Raw genomic sequence first — 18,073 nt, forward strand, 5'->3', positions numbered from 1 at the left:
GCACATAAGGCGTCTTGCGTAAAATTAAGCCAAATTACATCTGACAAAAAATAAAGCAAACTTCACACTGATCCCCTAACCCACCCATTCATCACAAATTTTCCTGACAATCAATGTGATATTCATGATACATGAGAAGTTTGCGTTGCAACTTATAACTGGATAAACATTTTGAAAGGGTTTTTCGTTTCTCCGATGATATGAAAGTTACAAAGTGACACAATATGCATACAAAATAGCATGCATTAAACGATACTTACCTTGATATTCTGTTAGGTTAGGTTGCTTGGAGGCTGAGATCTGGCGGAAAATATATCAAATACTATGAATTTGATAGCCTACTAGTATATAGTAAAAGTCTGACGATGATATGTTTTTGAGAATTGTTTAATAGAAAATAGTTTTTTTTATAAAAAAGTGTAGATACTTGCGTGCGAGCTGTACAGTTGGCCTCGTAGTAAACCACCATTGACCATTTATGTGTTTGATGCACATCAGTATTCTAACATCTACATTCTACACGCACACGATAAAAATGGAATTTTAAGGATAATAATGGATAATGGAGACAAAAATAAAATAGGCATCGGGTTAACGTACAACATGTAAGTATATTTGGTTTTTTTAATCTTTGGGGTTAAACTTCACAACAATGATTGTAGAATGGCACACATGTTCACAACCGGTTAACAAAATTAATTTCAGTGACATGGATTAACGTACATGTTAAAAATATAAGCAACGGTCTCATGTACATAATAATAATAATAATAATAATGATAGTTATATATTACTATAATATTAACGTGTTCTATTCCAGAATCAACTAATAGTAAATATTATACTATATATTATCTAATAAATATTTCTCTACTATAAAATACATTAAAAAGCGAACAAACAAACAAACAAACAACGTTCAACAACTCAAATGCTATGTATAGGTGATGGTGGCCCAAAAAACGGATGTTTAGAGATTCGAATGCGTGTTTTCACACACGAGGATATGTTAAATTACAGTAATCTAAAACATGGGTAAGTAATGAAGATTGGTTGGTGTTCAAAACCTCGCTTAAAAATAAATTACAATAAAAAATTGAGATAACATTGGTCATATATACAAATAATAAATAAATAATAATACAAATAATATAAAAAGGCTTTATAAATATCACAAAAAATTGGGTGTAAAAACAAATTTGGCCTCGATTTTTTTTATGGCTGATGCATTGTATCATTAAGTCAAATAGGAACGCCTGCCTTAAACAATATATGATCTTAGCACCTATCTAATAATATTAAGTTAGTGAACCTTGAAGTTAAGATTATTAATAAAATATGAATTAATTATAAATAAGAAATATTAGGCTAATATTTTCTAACGATCTACGAGAGAATACGAGATAAATAAATATCATAAAATCTGATATTATAAACAACAAAACTTATTTTTCAAAACTTGTTTACGTCAAAGAAAAATAATAAATATTTAAAAAAAAATTGTTCGCTAGATTAAATTTTCTTATAAAAAGAGTTATAATATATCAAGCATGTAATGTTGTTTTAATATTGAGCGTTTTGAAAGAAAAAATTGCGTTATTTATGCTACGCACATAATATATATATATATATATTTATATATAAACGAACGTATTTGAAAATATGAAAATATTTGGTAACTGTTTGAACTCAATAATGTTATGCTGAAATTTCTAAATATATATATTATATGTTTACGAGTAATATTAAGACTTTTCGTTCGACTCGCCTTTTTGAATACCATTTACTTTGATCTCGTTCACGGAATGTGATCTAGCGTGCTGATGGGAACTGCTTCGGCCGTCTCGAGTACCAGTGATCATGTTCGGCAACATGTGGTTGGCCGAGTGCGATCTCGTGTGACCATTATTGCCGTTCCGATTGCCCCCACTGGTCTGACCTTTGAGAGCCATTTGATAAGCGACTTCAAACGCTTGGCCTAACGTCAAGATAATCTCGGTCGCTTGATCCTATAGTAGTGAACAGATAATCAATTTTACATGACCATACACTGTTAGTAGTATGGATTTGATTAAAAATTTAAAAATAAAAATTCGCCTCACCATAGAAGACACGCTGAACACATGACTGTAGTGTGAGCTGGTGTGATGATCTTTTGTAATGTACGCAAAATGATTTAAATCGTCCGCGTCTTGACACGCACAATCTATGTTACGAATCTCGTGCTCGCACACTAAACTACCTGACATGGGGTCCATAAACCGAACACCTCGGTATGATATTACTAGCGCCACTTCTGGCAACGTCCGTTGAGAGCCATTGGCCACAGCGTGTTTAAGTTTTTGAATGGACTGTTTAGTCGACTCTGTGCCTCTTGGTTCTTTTACCTCGGTGGAACCCAAATACTAGAATATAAAATATACAAACCCCGTTATATTTCTCTGTACCTAGAAATATGTTTTAATTGTTTATTTGTATTTTATTCGAGACTTACTGACGCAATATATTTGACATTTCCAGTGACCAGCGCAGCTGGTTGGTGTCTCCACTGTGTAATCAGCGTAGAAGGAACGCCAAAAAGTAGTTCTGAAGGTCCTCTAATTATTAGGTCGTTGTTGTTGCGATTGGAAAAGTTTTGTAATGGTGGTGGAAGAGGAGCATGTCTGGACTTTTTAGGATTATGCCGGAGCGTAGCAGTGCCGGACGCTACGTGAACTGAGTGTTTTGAACCAACTTTTTCCTTGAGTGACTGAATATTGTTTGTCTGCAACATATAACATTTGATTTATTAAAATAACAGGAATTACATACAGCAATAGGTGCTTAATACCACATACAATTAAAATTACAACCATCAAGTTTATGGAAACTTACCAATTGTCTGAGATCGTTTCCAATATCGTTTAAACCATCACCGACAGAAACAGCTTGAAGTAACTGAGACTTACTGTTATCGACAGACGACAGTATTCTTCTTCTATGGCCAGGTTTGGTGATTTCTAGCACCGCTGTGAGTTCCACTTCCCAAATCCTCGCTATTCGGTCAAGATCCGTGTATAAGTGTTTGCGGAAGGTATCTATGTAGCAAGTTAACCCAATGCTAGTCAACCATTCTTCCATTTGTTTAGCATCTTCTTCATCGTCAACTTGATCTAGATCGGCAATGGATTTGCTTTTTGCTTTAGAAGTATCTTTGGTATAGCGTTTTGACCAGAATTCTTTTACTAAGCACGGTAAATCGTTAACAGAATCTAAAATCTTTGTTCGGTCGGTTTCGTTTTCAATACCCATGTCTTTTAAATCTGATTCTACTAATACGCCACACTACAAATATAATTTAATAAATAAATATTTTAAATAAAATTATTTCCAAGGACAAATTTATAAGAATATATACTGGATTATTAATAAAACCTGTGGACTGAAATTTCGATAAATAAAACTAAATACCTATAATTTCAAGTTTTTAAACTGTGAAATATTAAATGCATTTTTAATTTGAATATTTATTTATAAAATACTTACAATAAAGTCTAAATTGTCGTAGCCAAATTCAATGAATGCATTAACAAAATCTTGGAAACCTAATCCAAATAGCCATGATTCTACCGTTAATGGACTATCATTGCAACTTATTCGAGATTTTTCTTTACTATCTGATCTATTTAATCCTAAAATAATATTCCGTTTGTTAAAATAAAATTGAGTAATAAAAAAAAGCAAGACAACTACCTAATCTGGCTTGGAATTCTTTTTCAAGCTCATTACACATAGATTCTTTGGCGTTTCCACTTCCTAAATTTGTAATTAGATCAGATATCTTAGCCCACTCCTCTTGTTCGTCGAACGGACTTAACATGGTGCTAGAACTTTTTGACTGGTCTTCTGCAGAACCAGGTGATTGAGCTATAACTGGAGGGTCATATACTGTACGTAATTTACGTAAAGTTTTCGGTCTTTCGGCTCTATTACTGTTGATTGATCCTCTAAGTAATCCTGTTTAAAATTATTTATTTGAAAAAAATTAATATTAAGCTATTTTTTAGATATCCAACCTGCAAAAGTAGCGTCCCCAACGAATTCTTCAACGGCAGTTTCTTCAGAAGTAGACACACTTTTATCAGTCAATAATGCATGAGGCTCAGGCATCCAAGTAATCACTAATAAATCTTCTTCTATTTCTGTTTCCATATCTTTTGACTTTCTTTTTAGATTACTATAAATCTAAAAAGCCCAAAGTATGGATTTTTTTTTCTTTAATATTTTATTATTTCTAATTTTACTTTAAATAAATGAAAATGTACGTTACTTGACTTAATGGTCGTATTCTAGCGTGTATGCTACGTTCAGCTTGCAATGGCGATGGCGGTGGATGGTCAGGGGTAGGAGGTTGACGATAATGTGTAGGACTTAAAGGCCAGTCAGCCGAAGGAGTGTCATCGCCATCAAGTAAGCTTTCTCTGGATGATGAAATAGTAGTAGTAATAAAACCATTATGGTCGGATACAATGACTTGGTTTGTTGTAGCAGGTTCTAGCTCAACACGTTTGAATTGTAAACCACCCCGTGACAATATTGCACCTGGATCTTTATCGTGACGTTTGAGCTTTCGTCGAGGGTTGGTTGTACGAATTGGAACATTTTGGTAAATCGAAGTTAATGCTACAGGCTCTTCGCCTGAAGTTGGTCGTAGTTTCATTTCAACATATTGATCAGCTGACTTCTCTCTGCGTAATACTTCTCCTCGACGACTTTGATCAGACAAAGGTGAACCAGAAGTGGCATGGTATAAATATTCATAAGGTCCGCTACTGCTATTTGCGGACACTCGAGATGGGGAATCAGCTGCAGGTGTAAGTCTTTTAGATGCTACAGGCTAAAAAAATATTCACAACTGATAACATACAAGACCTAAAATAAAACGAAAAATAACTTACAGAAATATTAGGTGCACTCGGATTCAATGGAGCCATTGGTAAATATATTGAAGAAGATACGGGTCTATGGCCACTAGAAGTTGTTGAAGAACTTATACTTACAGTATCTAGTTCAGGTCCCGAAAGAAAACTAGATTCTATTAGGGACCTAGAAAGTGGAGTAGGTTCATTTTTGTACCAACGGCCAGAATGGTAATTTCCATCAGAAACCCTACGATTTAAATAATTTAAGAAACTATAATATTTAAAACACATTAATACTGAACTTACGCCGAAGATTCCGATACACGACGACTTTTGTGTTTTTCCCAGCGAGTGGGAGAAGGACTAGGGGATAACATATTTTCATATGGACTACTTAATAGAGGTATGGGTACCAAATCACCATTTTCACTCCTCCTTTCGGTTTCCATATCACTTTCATTGTTATTATTAAACTGGTGGTCTTAAGGAAAAATACAAATTTTAAAAAAAATATACAATTACATAAAATTAAGAAAGTTAAATTTTTGCATACTTTGTAGCATGGCTGCTATTTCTACAGCAGGACCAGCTTTGGGCGGAAATTGTTTTAAAAGATCTTCTACTGTTCGTCTATGGATGTCCCGTATATGAGTATTAATTCCGTGATCTAGTAGTGTTCTTGCTACTTCAGTCTTGCCACATTGAGCAGCTTCGTGAAGTGCAGTGCCACTACCGGTACGAACGTTGACATCCATTCCAGCCGATAGTAGTAGCTCTACTACAGTCCTAATTGCATTTTTACATATTTTGTTTTTAGTAGGTACATTTCAATTAATATTAATAAATAAAAAATCTTACTTGTGGCCATTTCGGCTTGCTAAATGTAAGGGAGTGTGAGCAAACATTATACCTGCCGCACGAGAATTGTACGATCTTATCAGTTCTGGTCGTTTAGTTATAATTAGTTCTACTGTCTCCAGTCTATTCACAATAAATCCCATAAATAAAAAATTAGTTATAGATGTAAATATTATATTTACACATAAATATAAAAGTTTTATAAGTACATAAATAATAGACCTAAATGCAATTAATATATACTTCCATTATAGGGTAAATTATTTTTACTTCGTACGAAATTAATAACATATATATTTATAAATAATTCCTACCTTCCATATTGTGCGCATAAGTCTAAAGGAGTTTCGTGTTTGTGGTTTCTTATAGTAGGATCAGCACCATGTTCTAGGAGTAGTACAACCACACCTGAATGACCGTGTTCGGCAGCACAGTGTAACGGAGTTTCTCGATTTTTCGTCTTAACATATTATTTAAAGAAAATACACTTAAGTCTCGTCAAATCATATTTACCATTATAATAGTGAACATAGGATTTACAGGGTATGCCACTGCGAGTCTGCTAAATGTCCATAGATCCCGTTAAAATATATTTTTTTTAAAGTACTTACTAAATATTTAAAATTAAAAATTCGTTTTAAAAAAATAGATTCAGAAATAGATATCAAAGACGTTGTAGCTGAATTCGTAACTAATTATGGTAAAACATTGAATTGAACATTACTCAAAATAAATATTGTTTTATAAAAAATAACTAACAAAAAATTTGATCCTATAATGACAGTAAATTGTGATATAAAAAATATTATACTTTTTTTTTTTTTTAAATAAACTATAAATCCCAATTTTTTGTAGTGCATATTAAATCTGTGGACTCCCATGTTTCCAATAAATATAGTATTTTAAAATTACCATATGATTGACATTGGGTATTGATGGACCATGGCAGAGCAACAAGCGGACTATGTCAACATTGCCTCTCCATGCAGCGTAGTGTAGTGGAGCAGCGCCTTTATGATCAACTACATTTGTTGATGCTTCGTTACATAAGAGAAGTTGAACGATTTCCCTGATAATAGAACACAACTTATAAACCCTTTTTTTAAATTTAAATATAACCTATTTGGTTGCAATACATATATTTTTTATTTTTTTATTATCATGTTATTTTTGCATTATTAATTTCTATGCTTCAAAATATAGTAAATCGTATTTGTATAATATTAATAATATTGAGTTTCACTTACGATTATAAGTTAATCGAATAAATCACTTACTTATACGCGTTTAATGAAGCATGGTGCAATGCAGTAAAGCCAGTTTGGTCTTGAGTATTTACACCAGCACCTCTTCTCAAACTGCAAAAATAAAAATTAACTATAATCGAGACTGTAATTATTATTAATATTTTAAATAGGTAATATTCCTTATAATAAAAAACAAAAAACCATATCGTAACCGGTTTTTTTTATAGTAAAAATATATATAATTTTGGTATAATGTATTTCTTATACATATTATTATATCAATTATTATTAATTAAAAATAATAGTTAGATGTTTCCTATATTAGATAAACAAAGCTAAACGCATTCCTAAGTAATTATAAAAATTAAGTTGTCAAAACAATACTTAATAAATAAGGAATTGGATCTAATAATTTGATATAATATAACAAGTTACATAATAATTTAGTTTAATTGTTTATTTAAATCGATGAAAACTAATTTATATATTATGAATCAATTCATAATCATGTCGAGAGAATTAGTTTAACGATAAAGAAATTTAACTTGATTAGTTAGTACACATATTTCAACACTAAAAAATATTTAAAAAAAGATTATTATTCAGCAATAAGAGCAATAGCTCAATTCCGATATAATAGAAATAAGTTTAATACATTTTTTTTTTTTTGCTTATCTCATAGTTGTGTGTAAGTAAAAGTAAACACATACGTGTAATTAAACAATTTAGCTATCTTGAAATTTTTCTTGTACTTTTGGAAAAATGTAATTCTTGAAGTTGGACTATTGCCTCAATTACGAAACATTATCCTTGCTTAAATACAGTTAAAATACAAAGTCTAAAAACAATAATCATTTATTATGCGAATACCGAATAGTGAATACTATAATAATTATAGTAATTATTACTTATACCCTTTTCTACTATTTATATAATATTCTAAAAACGTAAGTACAAATGTATCTACAGTCTTTTAAAGTTATATTTTACTAAACCGTTTGAGATAAATTTGTATCTTTAATACGAATTGTATTTAATGACGTTAAATAAAATACAATTAATGTAATTATACATTTAATTCGCAGGAAAAAAAACTTAAATATTTTAATAGATACAGTTTTTAATTTTTATTTCAAAGTATATAATATAGGTACCTGTTGAAATTTAGTAATTAAGTGCTAATGTTGTAAATATAGAACATTCTCAATTAAAAAACAAAATATTATAAAATATATATATACACATCGTTGCATGCTTGCATCTTATTATTAATAATGGTACTTTTTTAACCTAATACTCTAATAGGCTTAAGTATGTAGTTTAAAATAAATAGGATTTCCATGAAAAAACTAGGATGGGCCATGGATCGCTTGACTTGATCCTCATTCCTTGTGTATACTAAATAATAATGCGTTATGTGCAATCGTATACGATCGTATATAATGTATAATATAAACACTATCAGTTATTACTCATTGTTTATTTGTTTTATATAGTACGACAGCGGCTGTATAGCTTGAAAATGCGTTATTAATTTATGTTTATAACGTATTTGAAATCTCTTTCTTCATGTAAGCAAGAACTTACACATTATACATAAAAACTAACTCCCAGTGGTAATATTTTACGAGATCGATAATAAATAATGAACTCTATTGGGTATTTACTAAGTACACGTCGCACACATGTTTATCGGCAAACCATTAAAAACTACTATTGATTCAATTTTACAAAAAGTACTTATTTACAAGTCACTTGTATAGATATACAATAATAAATTAACACATCATAACATGATTAAATATTATGTTATTATAGTACATAAAGTAAGAATAATTATAAATTGCAAATACAATTTATTAAATTAAACGAGACAACCGAATGCAACCAAAGCCTTCTATAAACATTAGTTAGTTCCATTAGACGTTAGTCAGAAATATATACGCCACTACACAGAGGATATTCATTAAAAATAAATAAATTATACTACCAACATCAAAGGTAATTTATTTTGTTCTTTCTTTGAATTTGATTCATCTGGTTAAATCAGATTTTTCTTTAGAACAATATATCAGAATTAAAAAACTTTACAGTAGTACTTTAAAGTAGTAATTTTCCAAATACTTTCACATTCAAGTAGTATTAATTATTCTTTTAATTGCATTCGTTAAATTAGATTTCTTAAGCCCTTCATATTTTAGTAAATGTATGTATGTCGTTATAGTATGGTTTAAGTATATATTTTATTTAACGTTATAATTAAGTACTTCTAACAATTTAAAATTTTCACCTTTGTTTTTTTATTTATTTTTGTATTAGATTAATTTAGACTGTGTATTTTACAGTTTTACAATAAATTATAATGTTCAACCAATTAAATATTGATTAAATTTAATACTTATAATAAAGAGACTATGGGCAAATTAAATTACTGTTGTCTAAATTATCTAAAAATAAAACCGATACATGCCAAGAAGTATAATTTTATAAATTAATCCAAGTTCAAAAAGTCATTTAAGGTACACTTATAGGGTGTGTTAAAATATTTTTTGTTCACAAAGTGATAATGTCGATAGATGATATTCAAAACTTAACAAACATCAAACGCAATAGGGTTTTATCTAAGGATAACTAATATTAAAATGCCCACGTCAATTAGGTGACATACTCAATACAAGCCACACTGTACTACAGGCTGCATGTAGTCAACAGCTAGTATACGCTTTGAGTATACCTTACTTTAATTAAGTCACTGTAATGATATATTAGATTTGAATTTAATGATAAATCTTTATATACGATGAAAAACAATTTTTAGAAAAGGCGGTTTAACTTTTTAGTAACCACGGTTATCAAAAAATTAAATCAATAATAAAATTAAAATTTTTACAAAGATGTGTGATTTTCATAAAACTTTTTTGGATGTAGTTTGTACGTTAGCGGGTAAAATATAGATAATTCTTAGTAAATTTTTTATAATTGGAAAAACAAAAACAACAAACTATCAATATTTATTAAAATTGTAATGTTACCTATATAAATTGCTCGATACACTTGATTACCGAAAAGTTGACAATTTTCACTCAAAATCGTTTACAATGATTTATCATTGAGTTAAATTTTAACATACCTAACTATTATAGAGACCGATTCGATGACAAAATAGGTACACTCGACACGTATTGTAACGCGGACTAATTTTTTCACAATTATTTTTTAAAATACTGAAAAATATTTACTTTTGACATCAAAATATAAAATAGATTTACAAGTTTATTAGCAGTCAGGAAACATTGGATCATATTTATTACTATAAAAGGGATTTTCGAACACAGTTTATTTTTATATGTACCTAGTAATAATTTATATTTTTACGATAAAAAATATAATATGCTAGGATTAAAAAAAGAAATTGCTTCATTAACTCGACCTAGTTTTTATAATTTCATTAAGATGTTTAATTTTAAACCTATGGAATATGAAGTGCCAAGATTTTATATGTTATAACGTGGTCTAAACATTCGTATAAACGACAAATGTGAGTAGACTACAAATAACGGTGGACACATAATATTACGATGAAGGCTGTATGATGACAGATAATGTTGGGAGAGTCTATATAGACATCATGTGTCTTACCACGTTTTTATATTTTAAAGATTTCTGATAATTTATTTCGTGAACGATGTATACAGTAATACTAAATAATAATTTTAAGTAACAATCATAAATAATTTACAAGTAAATCGTTAGTAGTCGAAAATGTTGAACTTTTAAATTGAGGTCAAATATCAATCTGTTGATTCAACCATAGTTAATATCTGAAGTATGTAATGATATTATAAACATAAACACAAACATAAACATGATACCGTTCAGTAAAATATTTTACCGTATGTAACTATTGACGACGTATTCGTGCAACATATAAATAAATCGTAAAATAACTAAATTTTACAGTTAATTTATAGTTTGAGGAATTAAAATTCCTTTTATACTTGTTGATCCTGATCCTTGAAGTGTATTTATGTAAGATATCTAGTTAGTTTAAAATCCATAAAATGAACTAGTTATAATAGGTTCAAAGCATTTTTGAAGTTGATTAAAATATTTGATACTTTTCATCTGACGTTTATATATTATATATTTATATCAATTACATCGGAATGTATTGTAAATAAAGAGATTATCGATTTGGGCATTTATCAATACCTACGATGAATTATTAAACATTATAGTGAATCATAAATTATAATAATAACGATTAATTTTACAACGTCACTTTAACTTAAATTACAACAATATGATGCTTAACGTTTTACACAATAGCATTTTGATTCATTGTACGGCTGACGAGTGTGAAACAGGGGTTTTTAAACGGTAAAACGTTAGGGTCTGGATAGAAGGGAGGTGGACGAGATGGTAAAACGGGTGAAGTGATGAGGAACATTTAGGGTTAAAATGTATATTTTAAGCTATATTATAAATATTATACCTATTTTAAGAAACCATTGATTGAACGTCGAGGATTTTCATTTTTAAATCGATACGATTAACAAAATCCTTATCAAATTATCAAAGGACCGGAGGGGAAAATAAACAATCAGACTTCGTAGCCACATATCGGGAGTTTTTTTTCCCTTAGTTTCAACTTATCGATAAATAAAAACAAGGTATACGTACCCCGGCCCCTCACCTAATCATAATTTTGGAATTTTTTTCCATAAATATTTATTACTCAATTTCTGTTACCCCAGAACGGGTTTTTGAAATTCGTGCACTGAAATTCCACTGAGCAACAGTCGTTTTAATCGAGGAAGTTTCAACGACGACTGTCACATAAAAAGAAAATAATAAACAAACGTGTACCTATAAATCAGGAATAGATCGCAATAGCCGTAGACGAGTCGACGATACCTCTACCAATGACTTACCTACTCAATGTTATCGTCATAATCATTATAGCGAAACATAACAAAGTATTGGCCTATATAACTATTGCGATCAAAGATCAACACATAGTTATTTATGTGTATGACATACTTCTATCGATCAAACTCGTTAGAGTTTAACGAGTGTCTTTATTTTTAATATTCATCAGGTAAACTTCAAGACCAATTAGAATATAATATTTACTATCAATTATTAGGTATCGTCTCACCTGGCCAGCGGTCCCGTTCTCTTGGCCTTTTGCACCAAGATCTTCTCCACGGCGTTGAGATTGCCGGTCTTGGCCGCAATCACCAGGTCGTGGTCCTTGCCCATCCTGGTCGCCGAGAGTCCCTGCCCTAAGCTGCTGCTGCTGCTGCCTTCGCTGCGGTGTCGTCTCGTTCACGCGTTTTCGACGATCGCCGACCGATTGTCGGGCACAGTCGTACGCTCGGCCAGCACCGCGTCCGCGATTTTGTCACCGGTCATCGTTCCGTTTTATCTTTTACGTGTTTCGCGTCTCGTTACGATATTCGTATTATCACACACGGACAAGCGCGCGCGCACACACACACCGTAAGCGGACCATAACACAAACACGGCGGCCGATCGATCGCACGGAGCCGCACCGTCGGTCTGGTGGTGGGGTGGGCGCGCGCGGTGTGTCACTCCCAGTCGGTCAGCTGCTGCCTCGAGCCGCCGCCCGCGCCGCAGCGGAATCGATAACAGAAAAGTACGAAAACCCGACGTCTCGTGATTAACTACGGGACTTTGGGTGGACGATAAACGGACGAGAGATAAAAACGAGCCGAAAACGCGGTCGGCCGTCCGCCTACGTTTTGTTCAATAGTTCCGGTGAAAGTGCAGCTGGTACGCGGTGGCGACCGCCGCCGTATCAGTGTTGTTATTATTATTTATAATTTTGCGGCGATGTCGCGACGATGATAATATTTTCGTACGGGCGCTACGACACCCGCGCCACACTACACCGGGCGTATACCCGCCGACGACGTTACAGTGCAGGCTGCGCGCACGGTTTGTACCGACGACATCAGTGTTGCCGACTAAATGATAATATGAACGCGATCGTCCGGGCCGCCGCGACGAGCGATAAATAATAATAATTACCACTGACGGGTACGGTGACAATGCGATGACACAAACGTTATTGAATCATGAATGCGTTGGCTAGAGTTAGGTCTCAATTTATTCTCGTCGTTTACGATAATACAAAAATATAAATATTATAACGTCACTAGACCCCAACGATTAGGACTTTCGAACTTTGGTCGGCGACAACGCACTATTTCCGGTTAATCCGGACTTGAACGAAACTAACGGGCGTGTGAGAGGTGTGTGCGCTTAAACAAATACCTATTAAATTATACAACGTTTTCAGTTTACGTTTATAAACCTACGTCATGGGTAACAGTAACACATGAGCGGTGATGAGTCATATTTTTCAAACGTACATCCAGTAATGATTTCCCAAACAAATCACCGATTTGGGTCGTCGATATTCGGTGTCCACGAATACGATGAGCAATTTTTCGAGACATACAAGTAAACAAATAGTAGCAAATATTTTTATATATAGGTGCTTACTGCTTACACTGCCCACCGACTACCGATTTACAGAAATAAATGAGATAAAGTGATTGTTGTATAAAAATTTAAATAATCGCATTGGAATTTTCGTTTCCGTCAATATAAAATTAAATATGTATTTATTTAATTTTAATTAAAAAGAACAAATAATACTTATTGACAATTAGCATTTGGTACATGGTATATAATATTATACAGCATATTATAAAATATAATCATTTTTATATTATGTATAGACTGCAAAGCGATGAAAGGATAAAATTGTTTTAATCTAACATCTACAAAAATAAAGTTCCAATATTATAAATTTTTAATAAACATAATTTAATTTTAGTAAATTATTAATTTTTAATCGATGTATATAATATTATATTATAATCCTCGTATTGTTATTCTGACTGACAGGAGGTATCCATGTAAACAATAAACTCGCCATTATAGACAAGTAGGTATAAATAATAAATGGCTGACTATTTTCAACCACTTGGTAATAAATTAATATTTTTAATTTATTGTTAAATAATACGCATTTCATTATTCTAATATAAATTATTACATACACTTTTTTTTTTAAGTTTTGCAGAATATCAATAAGTACCTCGAATATTAAATAAAACGATGTTGAATCACAAATAGAGACATAAAGTTGTCAATTTTGAGTACATTGGGACAGCTAGTTGAATTATAACTATAATTTTTAATAAATATTACACCTGCGAGGTCGTACTAAATTTAAAATAAAATAATACATCCGTAGATTTTTTAATTCCATTAAAATTTATCAATTATCAAATTTCTATGAACTATTATTATTATTTATTACGTATTTGAGTATTATAGTAATAATTATTGTCTATTATGGAATAGATGAGTGGTCATTATTCAATACTCATTATTATTAATTTAAACTTAGATAATATATTCAATACACCCAATATATTAATAAATCATAACGTATATACTATATAGTATACACTATACAGTGCTGCAGCAATTCAGTAATTGTAATTAATTGTACTTTAATTTAATAAATATTATTGTTGTCTTTAAAACATTCTCAATTATTTAAGTAAAAATAATTAGAATGAATCATCATTGATTTAATAACTTTGAATATAAATAATTGATAAAATTGCGAAGCTAAAAAAACCGAAGACATAATAATTACCTACTTAAAAGCAAATAAGAATATCGACACTATTTAACAGCTAACATTTTTTTTTATTTTTTTAACTTTTAAGCTATTAACATTTACATTATACAGTTATATATATGCAGCTCATACTTGAATTAATTTATATTTACATAACCAGTTAAACATGTATAATTATAGTAACTTGGCATTTTATATTTAATAGTTTGATTTTTAATTTTGAGGTGATTTCTGGTAGAAAATAAAATCTATTCGGTACTAGAGGGGAGGGTCAAAAGTAAAAATGTTCTAATATATTATTTAATGATCGGGAAAATCAAGAAAAAATAATAGGAAATTATTTTTTTTACATTAAACCAGTTTTCGACCACATCAGTTTATTTATTTTCTTGTAATTCAAAAGCCAATAACCTTAGATACATTACATTTTCACAAAATGTTTGTATTATCACTTTCTATGGATGATATAACTTTCAAAACATGCTAACTTTTTTTGAACTATTTATAGATAGGAATGAGACATTTTTTTTTCAATAAATGTCAATAAAAAATTGTTAGACTGTATAATCTGTTAATGCTAAGCTAAACAATGAGACACGTTGTGTTATGACGAACGTTTGATATACGCTTTGTTATAATTTCGTTATTTACTATGCTCAAATTTATTTTATATACATTTGAATTTCAAATTTTTACATAATTCGTTAAAATCACAAAAATTACAAATTACAAATTTTTTGTAGTAAAAGTTTTATAAAATTTCCAAATTGTTTATAGTTGATGTTTTTATTAAGGTAGCTCATAATAGAACTAAGAAATCTAAAAAATATAGCAACACCATTTTATTTTATATATATATTAAACTTTTATACCTATATATAATACAATAAAATTATATATATTTTGTTATAATTTAGAAATATTATTTGAGGGACTTTTATAAATATTATGAATTTTAGTATACGCAATATATTTATCAAAATATGTGTATGGATTAATTTTAAGATTAAGTTATGATTTAATAAATATAATATAATATGGTAAAAATACATGTCATTATAATAATCAAATATTAATAATATAATAATATATTAATAAATTCAATGTTTCAGGGAAAAATCAAATCAGCCAATATTGTAATAGGTACTATAGTAATAAAATAAATGACTTTAAAAGCTATATACATAAAAAAAAACATACCACAAAACACATTTGGCGATATATGTTGACAGTTCATCTCTGCTCAGAATCATTTTTTCGTACACGATGATATACATTATTGGATTCAAATTTAACACTAGATTTAAATCCAAAGTACAGCAGACTCAGCGCGGGACCAACCTGTCTATACCTCTTTTATATTACATAGCGTTGTGGACGAATATAAAATCTGTAAATATTAGAAATCAAAGACGATTTGAACAAATATTATGTCGATAAGTTGTAATTTATTATTTTAAAATATTATAATAATAAATATGTATAAAAAAACGAAACAATGCTTAGTTTTACCATACGCATTATTATTATTATGTATGGTATTCCGTCGTCATTATAGTAATAACGTCTTTAATGTTTATAAAATATGTAAAATCACTTTGATTCGATTTTTCTACGCGTACCTTCGTACGTACGTCGCGGTATTTAGTATAAAACATTGTTCTAATACACTATACGCAATATTATTGTTGTTCAACACACTATACATACATTTACTAATATACTGTATACAGTATATTATGTATATACTTAGATGTAATGTATTGTTTTGTTGTTTTCAAACGGCGGTTCAACACAATGGCATCTCTTCTCAGCACAACAATAATAATATGTATATACGGTTCAATAAAAAAGAAAATATTTAAATTTTTCTGCCCCCGCCATACATAAAATAATGTATATACATATATAAATATATCCATTGGTCGGTTATACATATTATTATTATTATTATTATTATTATTATAAACGTACACACTGCCCCTTTTTTGTTTTTATTATTTCCCTCTCATTCTTTACTATTGCAACTCTCCCCCTCCACAATCTCTTTTACAGTTTTGCGTATTTCTACACTCTACCTCGAATAGTAACCATATACACCGCTTACTATTATGTTATCTCTTTTCTGCATCTATATATATAATACATATATATTAATATGGGTACATACACTGAGTTATTTCCTATGGAATATCCCTCTTGTGCCCCGCTTCAGCTCTTTTCGCCGTATCTATTCACGTTTTTTTCATTAGTCGCTATCTTTTAGCCGCTCTCTTCTGCGCGCTCGCGTTTAAAATTCTCGTTTCGTATATAGCTTTTGATTTCGTTTTTTTTTTTTTGATTTTGTCTTCCAATCGGATAAAAACTTTTTTTGTAATAACGTCATTATTTATCTACTAAATACAGTTCAGACGTACCTGTAAATTTACCGATTTTCTATTATTAGTGTTATACTGCAGACATTGTTCCTATATTCGCTTATCGCGTATAGACGATATAGGTAGTAATGATCAAACAAAATATTCATTCCCATATGCTTTCCTTCAATAGTAATGAATTTATTCAAATTAATTTTTTTATGTATATATTTTTGAATATATTAGACTGTGTCTTTAAATTTTTCATACCACTGTATTTACCATGTACGTATACAAAGTTGAAAATCCTGATTCTTCACATCGTGAAATCAATAAGTATCCGTCATCAAAAACCAGTTATTGCGAAAAGTTATCAATACCTACTTACTGAGTTTGCATTATTTCATTAATTTATCCATGCGAAACTTTAATAAAGATACCTGCACCTATCTGCAATATTTCAACGAAATAACAAGTAAACAGGAAACTTGTTAAAGTTTAAATTTGTTTATGTAAGATTAGGTGTTAAATCAACGTTTTAGTGTAGAAGTATACCTAAATATAATCTTAAAACAACAAATATACGGATAGATGTTATGAATTTATAATTATTTATGTATAATATTGTTTTTACTTGTAAATTTTAAAGCTTATTTTAGTTATTACATACCATAATGAAACTTCGTAATCAACACTGTGTGACGTGTTTTATTGAAAATCATTATTTTTTTACGATATATATTATAAAAGCATGCTCACCTACTTTGTTTCCTTTAATAGTTTATTTATTTTTATTTTAATTTAGTAATTTTAGAGTTTTGAAGTATGTATAAATTATATTTTTAAATAGAGTCTTAAATTGTAAATACTATTTAAAGAGTATTCTTTAACGGCACTAATAATTTCTGTTTTTCTAATAAGAATCACTCTTTTTTCTGTACATTTTTAAATAGATAAAAGATTAAATTTTTTAGATGTTGATGTATCTACCTATACAAAACTTTATCGAATAACTTTTGT

General features: G+C 30.0%; 1 protein-coding gene across 1 annotated transcript; it reads right to left on the reverse strand.

The window, feature by feature from the left end:
- Positions 1-591: 591 nt before the first annotated feature.
- LOC114125165 (ankyrin repeat and sterile alpha motif domain-containing protein 1B-like) lies at positions 592-12,949 on the reverse strand. The gene is made up of 16 exons (XM_027988691.2): positions 12,168-12,949; positions 7,037-7,117; positions 6,672-6,828; positions 6,074-6,219; positions 5,760-5,882; positions 5,455-5,687; positions 5,208-5,382; positions 4,938-5,148; positions 4,310-4,876; positions 4,056-4,224; positions 3,733-3,996; positions 3,526-3,671; positions 2,875-3,324; positions 2,495-2,764; positions 2,103-2,405; positions 592-2,009 (listed from the first exon to the last, which is right to left on the reverse strand). The coding sequence occupies exons 1-16, from the start codon at positions 12,269-12,271 to the stop codon at positions 1,746-1,748; spliced, it is 3,663 nt and encodes a 1,220-aa protein (XP_027844492.2). The 5' UTR covers positions 12,272-12,949; the 3' UTR covers positions 592-1,745.
- Positions 12,950-18,073: the final 5,124 nt, after the last annotated feature.

Source organism: Aphis gossypii, chromosome 2 (assembly GCF_020184175.1).
Source record: "Aphis gossypii isolate Hap1 chromosome 2, ASM2018417v2, whole genome shotgun sequence".
NCBI classification, from domain to species: Eukaryota; Metazoa; Arthropoda; class Insecta; order Hemiptera; family Aphididae; genus Aphis; species Aphis gossypii.

Bases quoted from the DNA above. Each gene is read 5' to 3' on its own strand.
- LOC114125165 (XM_027988691.2), bottom strand. From the start codon at position 12,271: ATGGGCAAGGACCACGACCTGGTGATTGCGGCCAAGACCGGCAATCTC. The intron at 7,118-12,167 runs GTGAGACGATAC...TTATTTTTGCAG, and splicing joins AGAACGGGACCGCTGGCCAG to TTTGAGAAGAGGTGCTGGTG. The intron at 3,325-3,525 runs GTAAGTATTTTA...TTATATTTGTAG, and splicing joins ACGACAATTTAGACTTTATT to TGTGGCGTATTAGTAGAATC.